Source organism: Toxotes jaculatrix, chromosome 12 (genome assembly GCF_017976425.1).
Source record: "Toxotes jaculatrix isolate fToxJac2 chromosome 12, fToxJac2.pri, whole genome shotgun sequence".
Lineage (NCBI taxonomy): Eukaryota > Metazoa > Chordata > Actinopteri > Toxotidae > Toxotes > Toxotes jaculatrix.
The window spans coordinates 20,084,099-20,110,907 of NC_054405.1; the positions used below are offsets into that span (position 1 = coordinate 20,084,099).

Here is a 26,809-nt window from a genome sequence, read left to right on the forward strand (position 1 = left end):
ACTGGAGTAAGAATTAAAAAGAAATAGCGACAGACAAGGTCACAGACTATAATCACATTAATGTTAGCGGGGCAGATTTGTGTGGCCTGTGTTTGCTCAGTTTCTATCGGAGCTTGTGCTTGGAGTAAATGATTTATGGAGGGAGGAGAGAGAGCAGGGGGCAGGAGGGGCAGGAGGGGCAGGAGAAGCTGAGAGGCAACACTTTACACAAGCCACTCTGTCCTCCAGTTCACTTTTTTGTGTTTCACTGCTGATCACTGAAGACTTCTCATCACTCTCTTTCAACAGACCGGAGAAACGAGACTACTATTCAGAGCATCAGTCAACTTATCAGGCTACACCTTCATGCTGGTGCATGAGGCAGGAGTTTGTAAAATATGAGGGTCAAAGGTTACTGAGGAAGTCCCAGCAAAACATCCCAGAGAAAACATTGGATTTTATATTAAACTAGGATCTCTTTTATTTACCAATGGAATTATTTATATGGGACTATTTATTCTGTTTGCTCCCATTCCTGTTATTTTTCCTGTTGTGTCTGACTCGCTGCTGGACCACAGCACATTGTTGGACAAGACTTGCTGCCACGGCTGCAGGACCCAGGTTGATCTGCAAGCCCACTGCGCTGGCCAAATATCTGCTCCGGCACTGTGGCTCTCTGGCCAGGCCGAGACTGGCCGCCTGGCCCAGGGGAGACCCCAACCTCCAGACTCTGTCCAGCTTGCTGTGTGGACAACTTGGAGACACGATACAGTTCACAAGGGATAATCTGTTGCTGAGAGATGGGGGAATTGTAGCTGTGGACTGGGCTGTGGGGACAGGACTGGGTGAGGCAGCTGGGAGGAAGAGGTGGGAGGGGAGGAAGGAGCATCAGTCAGGGGGAAAGGCTCTGGGCTGCTTCTCCTCCACACCTCCTGTCCTCCTTCTCATACCTCAGTCCTGGGGAGGGATGACCCCCCACTTAAAGGCGCTGTGCCATCAGGCCATGTGTCAGGGGTTTTATGTGGCGGTGTTTCATCCTCGAGGCACAGCAGGATGCCCGCTGACCACAGCACGACTGACTGAGTTTGGGGACCCAGCTGACCTTGAGCAGGTATAGAAAGAAAACAGGTGTGCTGAGACAGGCCCAGGAACTGGTCTTCTGCTTTATAAAATCGGCAGTTGAACAGCTTTTTGTGGGCTGGACTGTTGGTTGGATGCTAACATTTCAGTCTAAACCACTGATTCAATGTTTTTTTTTTTTTTTTTACCTGACACTTTGATGTCTTCCACATTCAGGCGGTGGCTTATGTCCACAGCCGCCACCCGTCCTCTGTGCTGGTCGCAGTGAGTGAGGGTTCAGGCTCAGGGATCCTCCTTTCCTACTTGGGGGAGTGTGGATCAAGCACATACTTGACAGCGGCTGCAGCCATCTCACCTGTGCTTCTGGGCCAACTGTGGTTTGAAACAGCCATGCCTCCTGTTTATCGCTGGGGGGCGCTGTTTCACCGGAAACAGCAGCTCAGAAGGTGAGAGACATTAAAGCAGAAATGAAAATGCTTTAGTAGTAGTTACAACGCTCATATGAATGTAATATGGACAAAAACTTATTTTTGTTTTTTTCCCATATGGCTTCAACGTAAGATACGCAAATTCCTTCAGAGGAGTCCTGGATGTGGATCGGGTCCTAAGCTCTTCCTCCCTCAGAGAGTTTGAGGAAGCTCTTTTCTGCTCTTCAGCCCAGCTTCAGCAGAGAACTTCTAGACCTCCAATAAACTCTCTGAGCTCTGGACTTAGCTCAGGACCTCATTACTCACAGGGCCTGGCACCTTCGGTGGCCTGGGAACTGGGCGAGAGAGCTAACCCGGCCAAGGACTGGGACAGCTACTGGGAGAGGAATGAACCACTGAGAGATGCAGATGAGGTGGCTGTCCCCGTGCTCTGTATCTGCAGCCGTGACGACCCTCTCCTCCCGCCTGCCTCCACTTTGCCCATGGCGCTTTTCCAGAGCAATCCTTATTTCCTTCTGTTGTTAACAGACAAAGGTGGGCACTGTGGATTCACTCTGGAAGGCAACAAAGAGATGGAGGGAGGAAGGACTGAAGATGAGGAGGAAGGTAGCTGGAGTCATATGGTGGTCCTGGAGTACTTCAGAGTGGTGGCCGATTTCCTAAAGGGGGAGGAGAGGGATGGGGCAGGCTGGGGTGATCCGCTAAGAGAACATAGTCAGGCTGGGCAGAGGAGCAGGACCAGCAACATGGCTACTACTCGCAGGAGGAGACCCACCTTGATGAGGAGACCAAGACCACAGGCACCTGATCAGAGCTGTGTGGATGCAGAAGAAGGTAACTTCACCTGGAAGAGGTCCTATACACGCTGAGGGGAAAGAGGTGGTGGAGGAGGAGATCTGAAGAGAATGCAAAATGTGGGTTTTTGGTTTCAGTCCTCAAAAATATCTGGAAAAGAGAACTGTTGGAAACACAGTTATTAAAATATTTGTTTCTCTTCACTGAGTCAAATTAGTCAAGTTGATCAAGACGACACACAACCTTTGGTGAAGACAAACAAAAGTAACACGGCTTCCCAGCTGCTTAAAGAAGAGAGGTCCTGCAAATTAAACAAGCACTCTGAAGTCAAACACGTCATGATTTTTGGGCTTTAAAGAAAACCATAGTCTTTCACCAATTAAAAACTACTTTCCACTACATCAGGCCTTTATGACAAACGGTATAAAGAATGAAATAAGTTAAAAATTAATTAAGAATTAAAGTTACAGGTTTTTTGTGAAGCTTTAAATAATTTTACTTTGTCATGCTCCTCACACACAAAACACCACTGGACAAAGAAATATTAAAATTACTTTATTACAGATGATTCTTTATCCAGTAGCCCTCTTCCAACAAAAAATAGTAATTACAAACAAAATATTACATTTATCCCCTAAACTTTGTTTCTGAATTTCTTTTATACATTTTAAATCACTTTGTCATCTGTAAGGAATAGCTTTTCTCTTCTGCTATGCGACATTCAGCTTTTTGCACAATCTATACAATTTAATACAGTTTAATACAGGTCTCTGGACCAGGGAGAATAAAACAGCAAGATCCACCAAATGACAGGAGAGATAAAAGGAATACTGATAAACAGACTGTACAGAGACATAACCCTGCCTCCCGCCTACGCTCGGCCAATGGCAGCCGTCCCTCAGCACACTGAGGGGGATCACAGTAGACTCTTTAATCTGGTCAATCACTTGTGCAATCAGTGCAACTGATCCAGTTCAGAGTGACCAAGGTCTAAAGCTAGACTCTGCCCCAACTGCCACAAAAAAAACAAACAAAAAAAAAAACACCTGGGAGTTCTAGTAAACACAAGAGAAGGTCTAAAAATCTGCCGCTCGTTTGGCCCTCTGCAGACATCACCTGGAAAATAAAACGACCCTTTCTGGTATTAAAGGAAATAAAACACTACAGAACTGGGAAAAAAAGGTTGATAAAATATGTTGGGTACAATGGCATACTGGCTGAAGAGAGAAGTGGAACCACCACATTCGTTTTTGTTTTTTTTCTGTTTTCAGAACTGAGCCATGAAAATTACAGGATTATAAGCTCTGATTCAGGGTGGTAAGATTAAAAAAAAAAAAAAAAAAAAAAGGCAAATGCTTAAGTGCAGTGTGAAAATGCTTTGTGTACAACCAGAACAAAAGAGGGCGCACGTTTAATAAGACATAAAAGTCCAAATAATATGGACCCCACAACACCTAAGAGTAACCGTCTGTAGATCTCAAACAACAGATATATTTTCACTGTCTTGTGCAAGAATTTGGAAACAATTTCAAGTTGTGGAGCGCACTAAATACTGTTTACGCAGCCAAATGTTTTAGAATCCAGCAGATTTTTGGATTTTGCAGATATTTAAAGGACAATTATTTCTTTTTCTATGTTTTTATTATCTTGACTTTAGGCCAGGAAGTATTCTAAAACCCATTAAAAACCTAAATAGACAGACAGAGTCTTCTATATTGGGTATCATTATTTCAGTAAAATATAGCCTATGCTAAAGCAAAGGCTACACATATCAAGATTTCAAATTATGTGCAAAGTCATCCTCATTCATTCACTTAACAAAATGTTGCCATTTACTCAAGGCAATCTGACCTAGAGTTGTGTTGTTATCATTCACAACAGAATATCTGTAACAAGTTTCAGAACTCGCAGCTGCAAGTAAGACAGTGAAAACCCAGCGGCTGTAAAACATGGGAATACCGCTGGTCTAAAACCACGTCACTGTGTCCGCATCACAACAAGTTAATTTGTCTTTGATTTGTCAATTAGATTTCCATATTTTCAAATTCAAAATATACAATATTAACAGGTTTCCTGTACATTCCACCTCTGATAATCATATAATGCATAATCTCTGCATTTCACAAGAAGACTTCCACCTTCATCTCCATTTCTCTATAATCCTTCTTTTTTATAGATTTATATAATAATACATATATATATATATTTTTTTTTCTTCTTTTCTTTCACTTGAAGAGCTCTTCTCAAATAGATCAGGGAGGGGGTGAAGACCACACCAGGCTCAGGAGGGGAGGAAACAGAGGTGGAGGGAAGCAGGGAGATCGGTGGTCAGAACATGACATAAGGGTCACCAGGGGTGAGACAGAGTGGGGTGTCAGACCGGGGGAGGTTGCAGGGGCATGGCAGCGGAGATCACAGCATCACCACCCATCCACCCACTGAGACATTCAGCAGTCACCAACCAGCAGAGGGCGAGTGAGGCTCCTCCACGCACTCCGTGTTCATTCATTTTAATTTTACCCCTTTAAAAGTCAAAAACAACACACTGGGACATTTTTAGACAACCGTGATGGACAGTGTTACCCAAAAGAGTTGCCCCGAAACAAGTAACCTTTGACCTAAAATTTGCCTGCTGCTGAGTGTTTGCTCATTTACAGCCAACTCAGCTAACAACTAAGTGCACTATTAAAAAAAAAAAAAAAAATTCAGGTACTTTTTTTTTTTTTAACATTTTTATGTCCCAATCGCACTTTCACAAAATTTAACCCTGTACATGCATTCATCAGCTAAGTGTGCAAAGGGACATACTGGTTGACAGGGGAATAAAAAATATACAATAATTATTGTATGCATGTATGTCTGTGTGTGTGTAAATATATCTGATTAACATTTAGTGTGGGTAAAGGCCTGTGCCAAAGTGCAAGTCATTGTCAAGTCACGACACCCAGTGGTGAAGCTCTGCTTGAGTGTTTCTTGAGGTAGGCCAACAGGCATGGTTCAATTTGTCGGAGAAAGTATTTCACTGCATAGTGCATCGCTAAGACAGTGCCAGATTAGACCAGGAAATTACTGCCAACAAGTGAAGAGTGAACACACAGTTTTTAAATTATTCAAGTAGAGGTTAGTTGCTGCTGAAAACCCATCCCTGTCATGAGGGCTGTGGACTAATAAGGCTTCAGTATCCCTCAGACTGGCCGTCCACTGGGCAAGGTGTGAGTGAAGGGCAGAGGCCTGTGGAAACCCAAGAGCTGAACCAATAAGGCTGAGCATGCGCAAGAAATGTCTGCTTCTCTCCTCCAGTCCAGCAAAAGATGCATCTACTTGGCCGCGTGGTATGAAGCGAAACTTCCACTAACATGTCTGGCACAATCTCATTAAAAACATAATTTGTTGGCATGAATAGTTATAACGACAAATCCGACTCTGCACCCTTACCTTTGGCATCGTTGCAGCCCTTTCCATAGTACACAATAACTCCCAACTTCAGGGACTTCAAACCTGTGTCTGTGGCATTGATGACTGAGAGTATGCGATTTTTCGCTCCAATAATCGCGGCACCAGGTGACTTCACTGATTAGATTTCCTCTGTGGTGGAAGATACGCTTCTCATTAAAGTCATTTTGGTTGGAATGAATGATTGCATACTTTTAGCCATCCGATAGCTGACCCTTCATTACTTCTATAAAGTCAGAAATACCCACTGGTACTCACTTACAACAACCTTTATTCTCTTCCTCTGTTTATTTTTGTTCTAGACCTGTCCGACATGTTCTGAGACGGTCTACTGTTCAACCATTAATCTTAAGTCACACCCCTACATTACCTCCCGCCTTCTCATTTGCCTGCAACTGCACATAAACAATAATCTCATTAAACTTTCAATCGGTTAGATGTCTGTGCTTTAAATCTAGAGCCGTGAGTGGTTTGAAGGAATTTGCACGAGGACAAATATTCAAAGGTTATCTTTTAAAATTGCACATACTGAATGCAAATTTTCCCATAATGCACCTTATTGTGCTACCACAAAACAGCATATAGAACAGCATACTGCAAATAAACAACTCCTGACAATAAACTCCATGGTAGATAATATGAACACACTAATTTGGGTCTATGGCAACGGAGACTAACAACGCAAACATAAACACATAAAACAGCACTCTAGGCTACAGTAAAAATGACACTATTGCACTGTGGCGTACTGTATATATGGCCCTCAGCCGTCTTGGATTAGTCTCCAGACTGTTGGGTTTCCACAGACTGCTGCTAGCAGTACACTGATGTGAGAGAACAGTGGTGATGGGAGAGGAACTGGGCTGAGGTAAACCCAGTCTCAGTACTGTGCAGTGTGTGTCAGACGTACTGTGGGAAATAACAACAAGTGTATGTGAGAATGTGTGGTGCATGCATGGTGTGTGTCTGTGTACAGTGTTACCTCGGTGCACAAAAATTTTACTTTAAGACAATTACTGTGTTGCTTGTGTGTGTGTGTGTGTGTGTGTGTGTGTGCGTCTGTGTTCTAGGTGTATGACAGGTGGGATCCGTTGGAGATCTGAGAGGTGATGCTGGCGCTCCTGCTCATGCCCTGTTCACTCCTCCCCCCTGATGACGTCCTCCTCATAGCCTGCGGGCTGTTCCTCACCCCTCCTACGCCGCCCCCGCTTCCCCTCTGACTCCCTCCTCCGGGGTGGTGGAGGCTCCAGGGTGGCGGGCCCCCAGCCAGCATAGGGTGACCCCAGGGCTGCTGTGAGCTGGAGCCCCCCTGGTGGTGATGGCTATGGTGACCCCCTCCTCCTCCACCTCCTCCAGGCCAGTGGCCTCCTCCCTGAGCCCCCTGGCTTCCTGCACCTCCTCCCCCCCAGCCTCCCTGGGAATCGGGAGCCAGGTTAGTGAGCACCATGTTGCTGAAGCCCAGCCGCATGGACTCCGAGTCAAAAGCCTCAATTTCTCGGGCCTGGCGCTCCAGCAGTGAGCGGATTCGCTCCAGGCGTTCGTTCTGCAGGGCCAGCATTTCCTCCTCAATCTGGGGAGATAAACACAGGGAACACATGAGTTCAAAATAAATAATAAGTGATAAAAAAGCACTGTCGGTTCTTAAGTTGTTGGTTGAAAGAACAAAAAGGAACCAATAAAGTAGATTCTTTCTACTGAAAAACAGGGGGAACAACGCTTTAGTTCAGAATAATGACATAATAATTACAAAAACAGAATTTTTAAACAGAGCAACAAAAAACAACAGCAAAACTTGTACAACTCACTCATTGAAATACGATGGACAAACGCTTTTCAAACACATGTAAAAAATGTACAACTCACGCATGGGGGAAATTAATTTTAAAAAACTAAGGAAGGCCTGTAAGTTAAAGACACAGTACATGAGACGCAGTATGAAACGTCAGTAAAACTCAAAACACAACTTCAGTATCTACTGTCACCCCAAAATTTAGTGGCACACAAGACGACAGGAGACAATGTCCAGGTCCCTCTCTTACTTTCTGCTCCAGCAGAGCCCTCCGCAGAGAGACCCTCTGCTCCAGCTCCCTCCTCTCCTTGTCATGCTGAGCATCTGTTTGCATCTTGATCTTGCTCTGGTACGCGTTGAGCAGCTCCAGCTCCTGCTGCAGCTGCATCCTTAGAACCTGACACTCCCCCTCTTGAGCTTCATCTAACCGCAGCTGAGGGCAGGCAAAGTGAAAAAGACATAAAGAAAGAGAGACACAAAGTCTTTCTTTGTCAGAACCATGATGTTTGTCTTAGGCCCAGTGTCAGTGATGTAGTATATTATTTAAGGAAAAGAGATTGATCAAGTAGGACATTGAGGACATTTTCATATTTATGTTCCATGAATCTTTTAGACCTTCTCTTCAGGTACTCACAGCCTGCGTGGAGAGCATTTCATTGATGGAGTGGTCGTACTGCTCGGCCAGGATGGCCAGCTTCCTGGTCTGCTCCTCCTTCAGCCTCTTCAGCACGGCCTTGTGGTCAGACTTGGGCGTGGTTTCCAGCAGATGGTTCCTGAGGGCCTTGTACTGCCTGGTCTGGGTTTTGCAAGTCTCCTGGAACTGCTTCTTAATCTGAAGCTCCTTAGACTGAGGAAGGAAAAGAAATGAAAATGTTGAATGTTAAGTATTTTGTGTATGTGTGTGATTTGTCATACATTTGTCAGTCACAGGACAGCATCTAAAGAAAAACTGAGAAATCACTTTATGTACCTTGAGGCTCTTGGGCTGCTGTCGGACCTCCATGACATGCTTGCGTCTCAGCTCCCTCTCCCTCCTCTTATTGTATTCCAGCTGGTTGGTGAGTTCTGTCTGGTGCTGGGTCCGGATCAGCTCAGCCCGCGCCTTCTGGATCGTCGCCAGGTGCCTGAACTCCAGCTCCTGCATCGACTCGTGATGCCTGAGCAGCATGGCATGCTCCAGGTCCTTCTGTGTCTGCCGTTTGTTCAGCTCCTGAAAAAGAGGAGAAAATGTCAGGTGAGAGCAATCAAATAAATAAAATCAAACAAAAAAACTACGAGCGGGAGGTGGTGTCTGGTTCTCTCAGTGTGTTTACATACCTCTCTGGCCAGATCCTGCTCCACATTGTGTCTGGCAATGAGGATCCTGCGTTTGAACCGCCGACACTCCAGCTCCAGGTACTGCCTCTGTCTCCTCAGCAAATTGGCCTCCTCCTCCGCCTGGGAAAGTAAGTAAGGTTTTGGGAGACAGATCAGAAAAGCAGGGTAAAACCTGGTTAGTGCTTGGAAGGGAGATTTGTTTTACATGTTACAGATTCGATTTACTGTGAAAATCCAATATCTGGTAAGAGGAAAATCATCACTTGCTCTCAGAAGTGTACATAATGTCTGAAATTCTCACCTGGAAGTGTTGGATGTTCTCTTTCTGCTTGGACAGCCACTCCTGTTTCTCTTTCTTGGGAGTCGACTGGTTCTCACTCAGTTCCTGCCACACAGGTGTTAGTTGTTAGTTTTTATTCAGCTGAAACCCTTGAATCATGGACTAAGCACTGAGAGGTTATAGAGGAGAGGTGCGTGTGGCTTCAGTGTGTTACCTCTTTGAGCTGCTCCTTGCGTAGCTTATACTCCCGCTTCTGTGACTCCAGGAAGCTGCTGAGCTCCTTCTTCTGCTGCACCTGGATGTGCTGCTGGAACTTTTTCTCATCGTTGGCAAATGTCTTCAGCTAAACCAAACACAGAGACAAACGGACGCTTGCTTCAGTTGTAGGCATGTGCTTTGTCAACAGTGTATTTTTCTTTTAATATTTTGTTTGGGTTTTTTCTGAAAATTGTTCTTGTTCACATACATCTTTCTCCAGGGCTCCCTGGTGTTTTTTGAGCAGCTTCTCCATCTCCTGGGTGAAGTTGCTTCTCTGACTCTCCAGCTCCTTGTCCAGCCTCAGGCGGTGCTCATCCATCTCCCCTTTGAGCTTGTTCTCCAGGGCCATCAGGTGCTTCTGATGCTGCCGTCTCATGCGTTTGTATCCTGACATTTGCTCCCGCAGCTCGGAGTCCTGCTCGTGTTCCTGCATCTCGCGAGTCACCTGCAAGATGTGATGTGTTAAATGTAGAACACTTCTACTTATTTCAGTCTTTTCATCAAACACAAAACACAAAATTATCTGTTACAGAACCACTAACAAAAAAAATAGTAAGAAAGATAAGTAAGTGAGATGCATGGAGGAGTAAATGTGTTCTCACAAGCGACGCTGTGCGTATGGTGGCAAAATGCTCCCTGTTGCGGTAGTGCTTCCTCGGGGCTTGAGCTGGTGTTGCCTGGGGCTCAGAGGGTTGACTGCTGGCTGCCTGCTCCCCACAGAAACTCTCCTCTTCTTCCTGGAGACATAACGCAGCACTATTAAAATATTATTTTGTAACAGTAATTAACAATACACATACAGACAAGAAGCTCTGCGAGCAAGGGAAAGTTTGGGACGGTGCTAGAATGAAAGTAAAACAGAACAGAAGAGAAACAGAAACAACCCTGAACACTGAAGTGCTCCAGAAACACTACAGCAATAAAGCATTCTGTTTAATACGTCCCACTCACTTCAAGCAACATCCAACCGAAATTTAGTCGGACAGTTCAAGAAACATCATTGTAAAGCTCTAGCTAACTTACTGTGCACCTCATTAATATACAAACTCCTCTCATGTACAGACTGATACGACTGAGTCATTTTACCCACCGGTTTGAGATGTATGACGGAGCTGTTGGACATGACTGTGTGGTCTCCCTCCATCAGGTCCAGCTCGCTGCGGCTGTCCTGGGCCGCTTCGTTCAGACTGTTGACGGAGCTGCTCTGGGAGCTGGCGCTGATGGACATGCTGGGGATGGACTGATTGCTGCCGACACTGTTCACAGTTCCTGTCCGACCTCCACCGGGCTCCAGCTCCTGGAGACAAGAGTGGAAAGACCACAGAGAGAGACAGCGAGGGAGAGAGAAAGAGCCAGAGAGGGAACACGAGAAAGACCAAGAGACACAGAGGACACAGACAGACATGCATACAAACCAATGCATACTTGTTATTTTCACTGCATGATGGAAAATCATGAAAGTGGCAAATGTATTTTCTGTCCTCAAAAAAAAAAAAAACTCACAAATTGAGTTGTGTTCCAGCACTGTGGCTTTAATTTGATTTTAACAAAAAACATCCACACACCTCATCTCCATCCTGGGCTTCTGCTGTGGGTCCGTTGTGGGCCTCCTGAAGGAGGATCTTCTTCATCTTGCGGTACTGCAGGTTATCCAGCTCTCGCACTGCATCCTTGGTCCTCTGAATAAGATCCATCAGGACAGAGTCTGGACGTTCACGCTGCAGAAACGCATGCTGGAGGGGAGGGTGACAGGAAGGAAGAGACATCATTGAACAGGGAAGTCACAGGAGTAGAAGACAGGGCAAAGGGGAATGACAATAAGAACACTAACATGCATCTGTAATAGACAGGTTTCTGAGTCATGTCATGCATTCATCTCACGATTTGTGCCATTAGCAGTACAAACTGTATACATAACATGCACAAAATCCCAAGAAGGAACCCTCCCCATTAGCTCAGTGTGCTGAGTCAGGTATTAGCTTCAGCACTCAGGTCAGAGCCCTGGATTTAATAAGGTGATAGATAGTGTTACACTTAAAAGCCAGTAAGGTAAGACAGCCTGCACTGTTACTTCATGTTTGTGGCTGCTCCTGCTGTTTCTCACTGAAATATGCCTCATGTTAGCGAGCCAGAGCCAACCCATCACACGTTCTGGCTATGAGTTTTCTACCACCTCGATCCATAATTGTTTGTAAAGAGTAAACCATGAATAAGGGAAATTCCTATTTTTGCCAACCTAGGTCTTACTCTCCGATTACAGCTTTATCTTAAGAGATATAGAGACTCTTGAGATACAGCAGCACAAATGGAAATCCCTGTACCTATTTTAATGAACTTTGTTTTACAGGAAAAGAAGAAGAATTTCTAATATTAGAGTTTTGCACTTTGATAGAAGGTAAAGTTGGGCAAGAGGTCCAATTTAAGGAGATCACAGTGAGAGGCAGGTAAAAAGAACAGTGGAACACACTTAATTTTGTTAAGCAAGTACCATTTTGGAACTTAACATTTAAGAAAGACACAGTATGCAGTGCTTCCATACCCCAAGGACAACTTCCATTAGCAACAGCAAGTCCATTAGTGGGCTAAGTGACAGCTGCTCAATTACTTAACAGTGGATGGAGAAGTCACATCTCTACAGTAATTACATCTGTGTTCTTTCCACAAAACTGAGCTCTGTGTGTGTGTGTGTGTCTGTACATGTTGTGGTTGTGTGTGAATCCGGAAGCAGGGGATTAGTGAATCAAAATAGAAGCTTATGGAGGACAGAGCAGAGTGCAAACATCAGAGAGAGATTTATCACCAGAGGGCTTGTCAATCTCCCATCTTAACAAGCTGACCCTGCTCTCTGTTTCTGTGTCGTAGTGTACAGTATATGCATGCACTTACACCCAGCATGTCGTCAGAGTGCGGCCTGTCCTGGGGGATTTTCTGAAGGCAAGAATCAACAAAGTTTCTAAAGTAATCCGTCCTGAAACAAAGACGACAAGATAGAGGGTCAGAACAAAACAAGGCACCTACACAGACAGACTTTAACAAAACTAAACACCAGTATTTAGGTTAAAAAAAAAAAAACCCAAAAAACATTACGTGATTACAACATTGCCTATTAAAAAAAAAAAATCACGCATAGAAATCAGTCTACCATTCTCTACATCCCTCATTGCTGTGACGTTGTGCAGATAGTTATGAATTTAATTACACAGGTGACAAATTAAAGGACCATTCCAGAGGTTTTGCACAATCGGTTCAGTAAATTCTGTGTTTTTACAACTTAGTACAACTTAGTCCACATACTAAACAAACAGTCTGAAAAATAGTAGCACTTTCAAATGAAAATGAAGAGCACCGACAAGAGGGTGATTAGACTTTATTGGAATTACAATTGTAGTGTACCATTTTCAGAGTGTACTGAGGAGGAAATGCTGCTGAGGCGAGAAGAGCAAAAGGGCAAAAAGAGGGGACACTGCCAGATCGGCGGACTCTGGAACCAACAGACGGCAGCTGGTGGTGGAGTTGTAACACCTGCCAAACTATGCGGCCCATGACAGAATGTTTTTGCTGCCATGAATGGGCCATTTTGGAACCGCTGTAGTAGGATCTGAAGCGAAGCATTGATTCTGTGGTTGAACAAATACAAGCCAAGACATCCCAATTTCAGCGCTCATCTGAGTGTTGGACAAGTTTTTTCGTGTCCCAAAAATCAGCTAGACGAGGCGGCATGTACCAGCCGCCTGCACACACGCACATACAAAAACACCGGTATGGTCCTTTTAAATACCTAAATACCTATTTAAAGTGTGTGTGTGTGTGTGGCACCTTACCATTCACTAGACTGCAGTGTGGGGCTCTCGTTCTGCGCTATGTGGTATAAGGCACTCATTGCATTCATGTTAAACAAGGGGGGCTTCCTCTCCGCTGGAACAGAAACAAAAACAGTCAGTATATATTCCTTCTTATTAAATTACAGGTTTATGCACAATAAACTTATAATAGCCTAAAAAACAAATTTTATTAACATTACTGATTTATCCAAACCTTAAATCAAACATTGCTTTAATCTTGCAAAACACTGCTTAAGTTCACACAGCCATCTCGCACTAGTCCTTGTATTCAAATACCTGTCAATCAGGGCTATAGTTTTCCTTCCACAACACTTACATCTCAATAGATATAATACACACACACACACTGTCACCTACCTAGTTCTATACAGGTGATCCCCAAGGACCAGACATCCACCTTCCCATCATACTGGCCCTCGTCCATAGCTAGAATCACCTCAGGTGCCATCCTGGGTGAAGTGGAGGAGAAAGATGAAGTGATGTAAGATATAACTTTCTGACACTCAGTCCTGCAAAACTTCTTAAACGTGAAAAAAGTATGTTTGTTTTACTACAAACCTCTGCACTGTCACTTTTATCCTTTGGAATTAAACAATGGTGTTTCACATCACTCATGAAAGTAGTTTCTCGGCAGAATAAATAACATCAAAAAAAGCAGCAACCCCCTTCTGAAGATGATGTCTCAATCCAGAGCACACACTGCCCTGAGCAATAACAGCCGCAAAGCATTTGAATATTTCAGCAGGCGGCTCTTTATTTGTGTGTGAATATGTAAATAGGGGCAAATTCTTTTTACAGGCAAATCCATTTCATGAATCATTGCTTCCTTAAGCAGACACTCAATTAGAGACTGTTCATAAAATCAACATTTTGGTCAGTGCAACATTTAACACATACACACTCGATTCTTTCAGTTTTCACTTACCAATATGGCGTTCCCACAAAAGAGTTGGCAGGTGAGGCGATGGAAGCAGAGCCAAAGTCTGCCAGTTTGACCTGCCCAGGCTCAGTCAGCAGGATGTTACCTGCCTTCACATCCCTGAGCGAGAGAGAAAAATGTGAAGAGATGTGTGTCAGAGCAGGGGGGTATGTGGGGGAGGTTGTTTTGGAAAAACAATATAGGTCACGTAAAAATCACTCACCTGTGGATCATATTGTGGGAATGAAGGTAGGCCAGCCCCTGCAGAGCACCATGTGTAATGGCAGCAATCTCTACTTCTTGTAGAGGTTTTTTATGAACTGAATGAGGAAAAACAAGGAATCAACATCAGCTGATGGAAGACACATCAATGTCCACAAACAGCCAGTCCAGTATCTCATCTCTTGTGGAAGGGTGAAATGTGTTTTAACACAAAAAAACACATGGAACACCTGCTCACCTTCTAGCAGATCAGAGGCTGAGCCAAGACAGTACTCCATCACCAGCTAGAAACAAGACATAAAGTCAAGAATAACAATGTACAGACACATATTGACCCATACACACTGCAGAATGAGATAATCTTCCAACTCTGTGCATCTAAACAAGAGCCTTACCCATGCTGTGTGCTCACGGAGGTAACAACCTTTGTATTCTATGCTGTTGGGGTGCCGGATCCTCTGAAGAAACTTCACCTCCTTTATAATGTCCTGCCATTTCTGTTGGGAAAAAGAAGGGACTTAAAAATAAAGCAGGTAATGCACTGCTTGGCTTTATGCACTAGAGGTTACTATATGTGTGTGTGCGGAAGATTGTCTTTCAGTGCAAATAGGGGTAAAGTGGTTCTCTTCACAGATTATGTGTAATCTGATTATAGCTAATCTGAGATCATGAGCTGTATCTAGGACGACAACAGTGAAAGTGAGTGCACAGGAGTGACCTCGTTGAGGCTGTAAGGTTAAGTGATTTGAAATCAGAATCGCAATGATACCCAACGCTAACACTGCAGTCCAGCAGCTCTTGATCTGGCCTTGGACTACCTGAAATCACTTAATGAAAACACGTAGCAATGTAGAACTGTGAAAATATTTATGGTCAAGATCTGAAATATTATATTTTATTATAGTTACATGACTATAATCATACTTGTCTCACCTCATTAGACTGTTTGCCACTGTAGGACATCTTTTTAATTGCCACCACCTCATTTGTGCGTACATCCCGTGCCTGGCAACACACAAAGTACACTGTCAGGACACATTTCAACCATAACAGACAGGACATCTAATTCTCAGTACATGTTCTCTTATCAAGGATGTGGGTTTTTCAAGACCCCTTGTACTTTTTTTAACCACACGGCCTGCAGTGTTCAAGAACAAAAGTCTGAACAAAAACTAAGGGTGAGTCACATCACTCTGCTGTACCTGCCATTAAACACCAAGGTCATGAGTTGGTAAAAATAACTTTGCATAACTGCCTATGTTTTTTATGGACAATCAAATAGCTTTGCTTTCTATAACTGCAAGACAAACTCTGGCACACTTTAAGATCACTGATGTAATCAAAATATAAGCTGGTTGACGCTTACTTTAAGTAGCAAGTCAAGTAGCCTTGAGTTACTGAATTATTCACAGAAAGCAATATAGCAGCTAATCAAATCCAGACTAATTTTGGATCACAAAATCAATCATTTCAGCTCCACTATGGAGCTGAAATTTGACACAGAATTGCCGCTTTTCCTGTGTTTAACTGATCATGTCTCTTATTACCATCTAGAATTCCTGTCCATAGATAAGCTTAAATAAATTTTTATTTTTGTATGAGTCAGTGTGAGGATGTAGTTGCCATACAAAGTAGACGGCGCCAAAGCTGCCATGGCCAATCTCTCGGAGGTCTGAGAAAAGCTTCTCTGGGTCTTCTTTGAAGAAAAGCTCAGCCACCTCCGGATCCTTCAGGCTCCCTGCCCTTACAGAGGAGGGCATCCTGGTTGATGTAGTCCCTTATCACCCACGCAAAGGGGATGGGACTATCTGGGTGCTGAGCTACGCCAAAGCAGCTGAAGATTCATCTGCAGTAACGGATGGGCCTAAGAAATCAGCACATGGGCACCTAGATGGACAGAAGGGGTGAGGGGAAGCAGAAAAAAGAGAGAAAGACAGAGGCGTTAGCAAGCACAATATAAAACCCTCTGATCCTGTCAACTATGAAGCAGAGTCTATTTGCTTAGCTGATGTGAGTTTGAAGATACCAGTGAGAAAAGTCATGGTCAGATTTTGAAAGGAGAGGAAGAAATCTCAGAACAACTTTCATCAAGTCACATTTAATCAAAGTCTGCTCTTCATCCACTTCAGCCACAACACAAAGCTGCACTCCAGAAGGAGGCAAAAATAAAATGCTATGATACATGGCCTGGAAAAAGACACTGCAGGAATGAATGAATGGCAAAACCGCAGGGCTCCAGAACAACTCTGTACACTGACCGGACTGAAGCCAGTCTGTAATTTCTTACTTCAGTGATTTCATGTGTTAATGCACAACATTTGGTCACATCCAAACATTTACAAACATTTAAAAAAAAAGGCATTTGGAGACATGATGTTTTCATGAAACCACTTCTGAATTAACTTTGTATTGTGAGATTTCTATTTGGGAATGAGGAAAAATAACACATGCAAGTTTACCCAGTCTTATCACAATATCCTGTGTTCCTTATTCATTATACAAGCATGTCCAGCAAACATATGACCTAATGACTTCCAAGTATCCTAAACCTACTCATATGTTTAACAATTGGTAAAAGACATGGAGGCTGAAGGCATCACTGAAATATATTACAGCAGAGCTCCAGACAACTGAAGCCTCATTTGATGGCATTCAACACAGCACTGGCTAAAGTGAGCACATACAAAGTTTCTTCAGAAAGGTCAGGGGCTCCTGAAGTATTTTAAACATAGTGATTTTAGCCACTGGTCACGCCGTCAAGTGCCTACCCTAATATAATCTGCTAATTGCAGAGTCATCACTAACGCACCAGCTCAGGTTGCTTCGGCAATTATTGCAGATCTGTGAGCTGGACAATGCAAATATCCCCGCTCAGACATTGATTTCATGTCTGCTGCTATGAGGTGGCCTACAGTAATGAGGGGTGAGCTGCATCAGATGATCAATTAGAGGAATCAGTTGGGGTCAAATTTTACTTTGTACTCTAAACTGGATGAATCAATTGTTCTCTGGTCATTTCATGTAAAATGTAAGATTAAGACCGTGTACGTGTTCTCATAATGCTGAGTACATGTGTATAATGCACACACTATGCAAATTCTACTATTTGTCTACATACGTGTATGAATTTTATCACTGGTACAAGATCACATGGCTAAAAAATAAGTATTTCTGACTTCTACAGGTATTTCTTAAATATAATGTAAAAATGTTGAAAGCAAAGAGACTGTTATACAAATGGGAGTTATATTATGTTTCATGTAAATTAGCAGTATTTGTTAACGCTCTATATATATGTGCTGTTTGTTGTCAATATATTGTTCTATATCATTATATATATTATATATTTTAACTTACGGTTTTTACTGAAATTATCTGGAGGTTGTGCCTTTTACTCTCCAGTGTCTATACTGTGTTGATTTTAGAAGTAAAATGAAGTAAATACAACCTCTGCAGCATACATACATTATATAACAAGCATTTCTTCAAATGTTAACACACTGAACTTTAATTTCATGAACTTAATAAAATAATTACACAGTAATTGCAACGTGCAAAAGTTTGGGCACCTACTAAGTCCTGTATTTAATAAGCACGCCTTTGCCAGCTGTTAAGCACTGGGGGGTGGAAATGTTATGCTTGTGTGGCAGAGAGTGACGCAGGAAACACTGCACAGATCTGGGGAAGAATGGACTCCTAAACTAAATATCAGCAAATTCTGTATGTAAAGGTCCTGCAGTCAGCCAAGAAACTGAAACTGAAAAGAGGGGCTTCCATAGTGACGATCCAAAGCAGACCTCAAAATCCACCATATTCAAGAATTGCAAGCTGAAGCTTTTGGAATGGCCCGTGCAGTCCCCTGACCTGAACATCACTGAAAATCTTTGGATAGATCTTAAATATGCCGTGTTCGCAAGACAGCCTAAAGGCATCTCAGAACTGAAGAGATCTGCAGGAAGACTGGGTGAAAATTCCTAAATCAACAATAGGGAGATTCTAAGCTGGCTACAGAAAGCATTTGCAAGCTGTAAAGTCTGCCAAATGTGGGGGGGATTGGGGTTACTAAGTACTGATTTAGCAGGGTGGCCAGACTTTTGCACATGACACAACAACTGCTTAATTTTTTTTCTATTTTTTAAGTTCATGAAACAACAAGTAACAGTGCTTCAACATTTGAACTGAAATGCTCATTCTTTAATGTCTGCTTATGGCAGGGGTTGTATTTACTTATTTTCACAAATCATCCAATTTGCCTTGCTTACAGACCCACAGTATCCCTTGCTCTCTTACTATACATTTTTATCTTAAAATTTCATCAATTGCCTCACACACAGCTGCGCAACAAAATCCAAACTGTGTTATGTGAATGAGTGGCTTGATGTTAAACACACCTAATTTGTATGCTTAGTGTGTTGTTTATCATATACATATGATATGAACATTCAAGCCTGGAAGCTGTCTAATATAACCGCTCTGATCTGTTGGTTACTCAGCATCTCCACTCTAGCCGCTGAGGGTTGAGGGGCCTCAGTCAAATGCACCTCACAATGTGGCCAGTCTATACAAAATCTTTGAAAAAAACTCCTGTCTTAGTACCTAACAGGGAGTACACCTGAAGAGAAAACAGGAAATGCACAAACACTCTTGTCCAGTCCAAAGTACAATCAAAAGACTGCCAGCAACACGCAGCCCCAAAGAATTACTCCACCCGTTTTTAACCTCATCTCCATGTCTTTTCTTCAGCCAATCTGAAATTGGCAACAACCCCTTCCATACCCAAACACCACATGGATATCATTACAGACACAGTCTGTGGGTGAACCGCTACTGTCCTCCTTTCAGCTTATCTTTGGGTTGGCTGCACCGCTAACCTAGCCAGCTATAGTTATCAGTACAGCCTGGCAGTCTGCTGTACCAAAACCACAATGATGGCTGAATGTCACAAGGTTTGTCCTGCTGAAAAGGCTATCCAGCTGACTGAAAAAAAAAACAACAACACAAGAGTGAAACTCTTATTCTAAGATATACAGCCCTCAAGGACAAATATCTAAGAGGAAATAAGCTAAAAAACTGCTGCTGAGAAAAAAAAAACTTGAGTCCAGTCTTTTTATGCTGGATACTAGTGAACAGTGAATCATTCATATTTTGTCTAATTTTGTAATAATACTTGCAACATGTCTTGGCTGCTACACATGTTCAAACACCTCCAAACTTTCACTTTTAAAGACAAAAAGAAGCACTAAAAAATCTAATTTTAAGCTTTACAGGTGCTTTCAGGAAGCAGGGCAGGTTACTGCAATGGTGCATGAATATTCGGGTGTAGGAATGTTGCTGCTCTATTGAGTTGGTGACAGGCAAAGCACTGACTTGTTCTATAAAGACATCTGATCTGACTGAGTGTTGGGAAACAATATATGTGTTCTAGCAGGACAATTCTCTATTCTATGTTTTACCACAATAGACCATGCAGGCAAGAGGCAAGAGTGATACATTAGTTTTTAAAGAAATTATGGATTAAAGCTATAAGATTAATGGTGAACACAGAAAAATGTGACATTTAGTATATGAACAGACAGACCCATCTGCGTCTGAGTGTGTGAGAGAGAGAGACTTGATTGTAAATGTACAGTGGGTTGAGGTTTTGGTATTTTTGTGTGAAAGGCAGAAAGGCTGAGAAGCAGTGTTGACAAAGTAAAAATTGCTGCCATACCCTAAATGATTAATTTCCTAGCATAGACAATACTGACTGTCTTGCCACCCAAATTAGCCTGATATACTGACAAAGCATCAACATCAGCAACAACAACAACAACAGAACATTATTAATACACTATATAATCACCAGGTGGTTGGTGATTGGTTGGTTCGCCAACAATTCAACATCAACTTCGTACAAAAAAGACAACGCTGTCCTTCTTTCCGGACAATCGAAGCTGAGAGCAAGATATGTTTCGTCATAGTCTGAATTTGACTAATGTATTTGCTTAATGAACATCACTGATGTTTGTTCATCTTTTGCTTCACATATTTGTTATATTTCTGAATAAATGCTGCTAACCTGGATCTTGATTGACTGTTGTTTCTTTATTGTTCCCAAATAAACTGTTCTTCATAGGTCTTTTTCACAGCAGACATCCTGACCTGTCAAAGCAGGAAAAGCACAGGTGGAGCTAACGACATTAATGATGGCTCAGTTCCAGCATTTATTTCAATACAATGCAGCAATAATAAGTTTATTATTTACACCTTTGTCTGAAGAGGATCTAATCAACTTTAGTTGCACTCAGATGTTGTACTGACTGTGAACCCCCCCAGGGTGAAAAAAAATATAAAAAACATTTGAAAAAAAGTGACTTTATTAGTATGAAAGAGTGGACTACTACCAGCTCTTCATTCTTTTACACTAAGAAGAATTAAACTAGACTAGACTTTACTTAAGGTGAACTGTTTGCATATTTCTAATTGACTCAGTCATCTAATATGTATAAATCAAAACACAAATACAATCAAGTATTTATCTTGGGTGCTTTTTCTCTCTCTCTCTCTCTCTCTCTCTCTCTCTCTCTCTCTCTCTCTCTCTCTCTCTCTCTCACACAAACACACAGGCAACAGAGCACCAAACACTAAGTCACAAGACTAAATCTGGAAGAGATGGACTCGACTGCAAGACGTGCGTGCACACGCATTATCACAAAGAACAGTGTGTTCAAGAAATGCAACGGAAGTTGTTTTGCTTTACTGCTTGAGAAAATGGACTCGGTCTTGATGTATTATGTCAATTGATTTCCTCTGCACAGTAAAACTCACCAAGAAGCCAAATAAAGAGGCAACCAATACACAAGGCTGAGTAGCAAAGGGTGTCACGGAGAGGAAGAGCGAGAGAAATGGAGAGGGATAATAAATAATCAAATACTTTATTGATCTCCATAGTGAAACTCTCTTAGCTGCACAGCACAGGGTCAGCTACAGAGGAGCAACCCTAGAGCAATCCTGCTGTCTGCTGGTTTATCGAAATGCAGAGAAAAGATGGGAAAGAAATACAAAAGAATTTCATGAAAAGCCAATGAAAACCCAGCTTAAAGACATCTATCCACCCATTATAATTTACATTTTTGCTATTTACAATAATACAAATACAGTTACCATCATTTATTAGATTCCAATGCTACATGTTTTTTTTAACTAAATATCTTATTTCAGCTAGCTGTAATTACACTGATATGACTACTAGTAAAACTGCAATACTGGGTTAAAGAGAATCCTAAAATTAGAAGGGTTATCATTCCTCCAAAAAATGCTGAGCTCTGCCGGCCACCACAATAAACAGATTGACAGATTAAATTACTCAGAATCCCTAAACATCCATGGTACAACTACATCTGTATTTTTTTTTTAAACTACCTAGACATTTCGGCTAATTATACCTCCTCTGTGAATACTGTACTTGATTAACATCTCTCTGACTCTTCCGGTTTTGTTGCACACAAGCTTCAACTTTAAAAGCAAACCTGAAGCAAAACCTAAACATCCAGAATATCTGAAATCACTTGTGTGGATGTGCAGGACCTTTAAACTGTTTTTTTTTTATAGAACTGTGAGAACTCGGCTGTCATTTTGATTTACTTTATAGAAAATATGCCTCATAAATATATACTTTCATTCATATAGTTTCAAAATGTCGGCAAGATGCTCAGTGATGTATTGCTGAATAATTAAAGTAGGAATGCAATGGGCTGACACATCTTATTAAATGATTATGTATTAGTCAGATGTAACTGGTCCACATAAAATCCTTCTAGTCTCTAAGATGTAAAATTCTAACAGTGCAAGTTTATAAACAACAATGCAATTAAAATGTTCACAAGCCAAAAAGAACATCATCTCCTCTCTGATCAGTACAGTGAGTTTAGATATTGGATTTGTTATCAGAAGAGGAAAGAAGGGTTAGGTGTATCCCCACATTAAGATCATCAATCATTCTCAATAAAAACAACATCGCAGCTGTTTGTTCGAAAACAATGTTGATTTCATGACCTACATGTGAGCTGTTGTTCAAATGGCTTACACACTACGTTTCTATCCCCCAAGATGGAGGATGGGGTGTCCATGCTCCTGCTTCCCAGTCTGATTACAGATTGTGGCTTTCGCTGAGTGGAGGAAGTGAAAGCTCTGTAGCTACCCCAATGTCAACAACACATCTCGATTTGTGGTGCTACAGAGATGATGGTGACAGAGGAGAGGAATGGAGTGACCAAACACTAAGAGGATTTGACCCATCCCATTTCTCTCTGAGCTCCATTTACACTCTTCCTGTTGGGACAAATGTCACGAGCATCAACAACTTACCAAGTTTCCTCTGAACAAGTGGCACTTGAGTGAAAAGACAGCGATTCTCTGTGCCACCTTTAACAAGACCTACAGGGATCCAAACACCCTAAGACATCTCAGTGATTGTGGTTTGCCAAATCTGAGGGAAGCACTACTGGATGTAAGACAGAATCTGGATGTACTTGGACAGACAGACAGACTTGACTAGACAGAATCATTTAGACTGTTTAAACCTTGAGTTAATCAGCAAACATGTATAAAATTTGAGGCTGAACCTGATGAATATCAACTGATTGAAAAGTTAATTTGCACCCTTTAATTACAAAAAACGGCAGACCCTCACAATTGATATATTTTTGTTTGTACAGTGTGTCCTCTGTCCATCACCTAGAAAAAATATTTTCTTCTTGCTCTCAGTCTGACTCATCAAATATGCTGTTGGTTTCCAAATGTTCAGCAGCCAGCCTCAAACACCCTGAGCAGGAGCTTAGGAGTTCTTTTTAATAAATAAGACAATAACTTTAAATACCTCTCTTTTTTGAACTGCCATGTCACTGAAGATGGTTATTTAGTCAGGTTAGTCAACACACCTAAAACCTAAGGATCACTGTCATTTGATTAACCATAATTTTTGTCAGCTAAAAACAAAGAGATTTAATATAATAAAAGTGCTGTACATCATTGGGGACCCAGGACTTGTTCTGCAGTGGCTGGCTGTCACTGACTGACGTGGATCTAGACTTCAGCAAACAGGGCAGGCTTTGCTCCAGCGTCTAATCCATTTTTCCTGGGAGACACTTAAATCCATTATGCAGTGTGCCCATATTCAGCACCCCCTCATATAACACTGACACACAAGAAAGCACAACTTTGCAAAGGCTTCTCCTACATCGAGATGTTCACACTTAACAACAGCTGCGTACCTCTCACCATCAGCTAGCAGCAAGTCCTTGAAAGTAAACAAGGGGAGCTGTTCCTGCCTGTGAATGCAATGTTGTTCTGACAAGCATGCAGAGACATAAATGAACAAATGACAGGTGTGCAGATCAGCACAGGTCACAGAGAATATAGGAAAGCAGGGACAAGTAGCCTAGCAGAAATCTGTGATGAGAGTGCAAGAGAACAAGTTGTACCTGCCTTTCAGCTGTAGCCCATAGGCTGCATTTATAACATGGGCAGTCTGTTCAACACAGTCTAAAGACACCAACAATGATAGGTGGATTGCTCATACTGCAGTGCTTATTGACAAGGAGAGCCAGCATATATGGCACCTAAATCATGTGTAGGTGTTTGTCCACATTGCCCATCAAGCCCTGGACATGAGATCTGACAGATCACATCAAAAGAGCCCAACACCTTGGTTAGATGAATGGTAAACCTGATGTCACAACACAGACGTTATGCGTGATTTAGCCAGCTATGTTAAATTCTCGTGTCGATGATCCACTGTCATACATAAGTTGAGCGGCGGAGTCACAGATAAGCCCAGCAGGAGAGTAGCTTGCTGAGTGATAGCCAGTGTTACGCAATATCAACACAGAAAACTGAGGAATGCGACTCACGTCAGTGCACAAAAACAGCCATCCGCGGCCGACGGATGCGAGCTCTGGTTGTCGCTTACACACGGCAGGCTCACTCGACAGCAATGATTTGTCAGATTCTCCTGGCTAATGCTGCCTGTAAACACAATGCCAGGACGTGTACGTGCCACAGACACAGAAAGAGGCTTGACCAATGTCACCTACCGTCACACGGCAAGCTATTCAGACAGTATGTGACTCGTGATGTCCCTTGCAGATAAGCAAACTTCCAAAACAGAGATCTCCAATACCGAGTTTCACTTCACGCACAGCCACAGTAGACAAAAACAAAAACGAGGGAGTGGCACTGCTTGCAACGATAGTTGCATAAAGCGGATTAGCAAGCTAACGTAGCAAGCTAACGCTTCATAGGTAAAGCAATCTGTTCCCACTATTTACAACAAACCTAATCACTCGCAAATTTAGCTCGCTAGCCCCGCTCCCCGTACACTGATATCATTTACTTCTGTGTTACACTGACACACAGAAAAAACACCCTTGTGCTGACAAGGAATGACTTCAGTTGCACAGCAAGGCAGACTAAAATCTATCGATGCGACAGACCATACAAGTTGTGACAGCAACTTTTGGTTAGCTGGCGAATAGCAACCAATCTAGCTAGGTAGCTCGGGAGCTAACCTATGTTGAAATCAAGCTAAATTGCTGCATGTAGCAGAGAACAAATCTAACATGTCCCATCGTTAGTTAGCACAAAGCTAAAGTTAGCGACCAACTCACCTCGTCAAAATGAATCCACACAGGTTGAGAAGTGGGGTATAAGCGGCTGCTTAATCCAGTCACCCTGAACACGGCAGAGTAAAGCGACGGACGCCAAATCACAGACGATCCAATGCAGTCCACAGAAATCCAAGTGTGAATTCGCTAGCTAATAAGTTAGCAGTGCTAATTCGCTAATCTAACTGCACAACTGCCCAACCCTATATAGACGATCACGCTGACTTCAAGTCTATCTTAATCTTCACTTTAGCAATAACCGTTTTAGTCAAGTCTACTGGCCGGTGGCGAGAATAATTTAGCGTGAGGCAAGGTGCTGTCAAGCGATAACTGTCGGACTGGCAAGCTGGCAGGCTACTGGCCACCTAGCTAGCTAGCTAGCTAACGTTAGGCATTGGCTAGCAAAGTTTCTCTTTTCGATAGGCAGTTCCCTAAAAATGGCGGCGAGGAGAATCGCCTCCCTTCCACCGTGAAGGAATCAAGGAGCAAATGAATCGACCAGCACAGAGCCGGATAGGTGCAGTCAGCTTTAGCGGAGACGAGAGTACACGTGTGACAGTTTTGGGAGAGGAGAGTCTTGTTGATGCTGTCCAGCTGCACCCTACAGGGTAACTGTGCCCACCCCCCTCTCTCTCTAATCTCTGAGTTTGGGCCTGCTGTGCAATCCAGCAACTGCAAGCATGGGTGTGTGGTCTTGCTGGAGAAAGCCATACACATAATGACTGTCAACACAACATGAGTCCTGGCTCATTTTACAGGGGGGGATAACCAAGCCTTGGAGGTTCCTCTGTCTCTTCCCCCCGTGTGTGTGTATTTGGACTTATAAACTTTCAGTCACTGAGCTTAACCTGATTAACAGTTTCAGTCTTAATCTGCCTCTACTATAAATAGCCCGTCGTTAACTCACTGACAATATTAAAAAAAAAAACTGTTGTATATATCCTAGACCAATAGCAGACCTCAAGATGTCAGGAAAGATGGTCAAGGTTCAACAAGCATTTGACTGTCCAGGGACCACGCTGTGAACTTCATCAGACCTTTCCCCTTCTGTGTTGAGAAGAGTGGGTTTCACACCAGGACAGCATAATTTACTCTAGTAAGCAATAATAGTCTAAACTAAACAATGCAGTCTAGACATGTACTATGAATGAACTGTCAGTTTACACTCCGTGAGGTGAAACCATGTGGTGTGTACAGCACCTTGTAGAATGAAATGACTTAGTACTACACACATAATATGAAATGTGGTTAAACAGTAAAGTATAGAGCAGATGCCAGATGATCAGTCATACATACAGTGAATTCAGTAGGGGCTCAATGCTTCTGTGCTCAGCCTCCAAACAGTTTGCCAGGTACCACAAGTTCACTGGAGCACTATGGATGTTTCCATTTCCGACATGGCCCCTTTTAAAAAAAAAAAAAAACATGTTATGTTTACATGAGAGAACCATAAGCAACCATTTGTGAAACAAAAGCTTCTGTTTAATCTATATTCACAAAAATAGATTTCATTCAGATGTTCCAGTCATCGCCTGCAAAACAACTTAAAATCACATCAGCATAAGCATGACATAATATCTCAGAGGAGGATTACACACGTAGCTGTAATCTGCATTGAGAAAAATGTAGGATGTAGCCTGTGCAATGTGCATGGCAGCAGAGAGGTTAAAGATGGGCATTCCACAACAGGCTGCAGGTTGAGAAACCAATCAGCTTACAGAACAGGGCTCCGAGGGCTTTGATTGGTTGCTTGGTCGCCCTGTTGTCATGATGATGGGAATCAGGTCCTGCCTGTGTGGTCTGT

The 26,809-nt window shown here is 42.7% G+C and overlaps 2 protein-coding genes across 4 annotated transcripts; one reads left to right on the forward strand and one right to left on the reverse strand.

Annotated features, from left to right (window-relative positions):
- The first annotated feature begins 216 nt into the window (after positions 1–216).
- LOC121190357 (protein ABHD15) lies at positions 217–6,920 on the forward strand. 2 transcript variants are annotated; one of them, XM_041051015.1, is made up of 4 exons: positions 217–1,090; positions 1,276–1,505; positions 1,621–2,321; positions 6,806–6,920. In XM_041051015.1, the coding sequence occupies exons 1-4, from the start codon at positions 470–472 to the stop codon at positions 6,811–6,813; spliced, it is 1,560 nt and encodes a 519-aa protein (XP_040906949.1). In that variant the 5' UTR covers positions 217–469; the 3' UTR covers positions 6,814–6,920. The 2 variants fall into 2 exon arrangements, with proteins under 2 accessions (XP_040906949.1, XP_040906947.1); XM_041051013.1 differs by lacking the exon at positions 6,806–6,920 and having other exon boundaries at positions 1,621–2,485.
- taok1b (TAO kinase 1b) lies at positions 2,825–25,569 on the reverse strand. Of its 2 annotated transcripts, none has more exons than XM_041051011.1 (21): positions 25,009–25,569; positions 15,991–16,249; positions 15,296–15,367; positions 14,758–14,859; positions 14,601–14,646; positions 14,364–14,460; positions 14,147–14,260; positions 13,579–13,670; positions 13,201–13,294; positions 12,266–12,347; positions 10,945–11,112; positions 10,470–10,676; positions 9,982–10,116; positions 9,588–9,824; positions 9,336–9,464; positions 9,143–9,226; positions 8,842–8,961; positions 8,495–8,734; positions 8,159–8,371; positions 7,775–7,957; positions 2,825–7,305 (listed from the first exon to the last, which is right to left on the reverse strand). In XM_041051011.1, the coding sequence occupies exons 2-21, from the start codon at positions 16,120–16,122 to the stop codon at positions 6,802–6,804; spliced, it is 3,051 nt and encodes a 1,016-aa protein (XP_040906945.1). In that variant the 5' UTR covers positions 16,123–16,249; positions 25,009–25,569; the 3' UTR covers positions 2,825–6,801. The 2 variants fall into 2 exon arrangements, with proteins under 2 accessions (XP_040906945.1, XP_040906946.1); XM_041051012.1 differs by lacking the exon at positions 25,009–25,569 and adding an exon at positions 24,436–24,556.
- Positions 25,570–26,809: the final 1,240 nt, after the last annotated feature.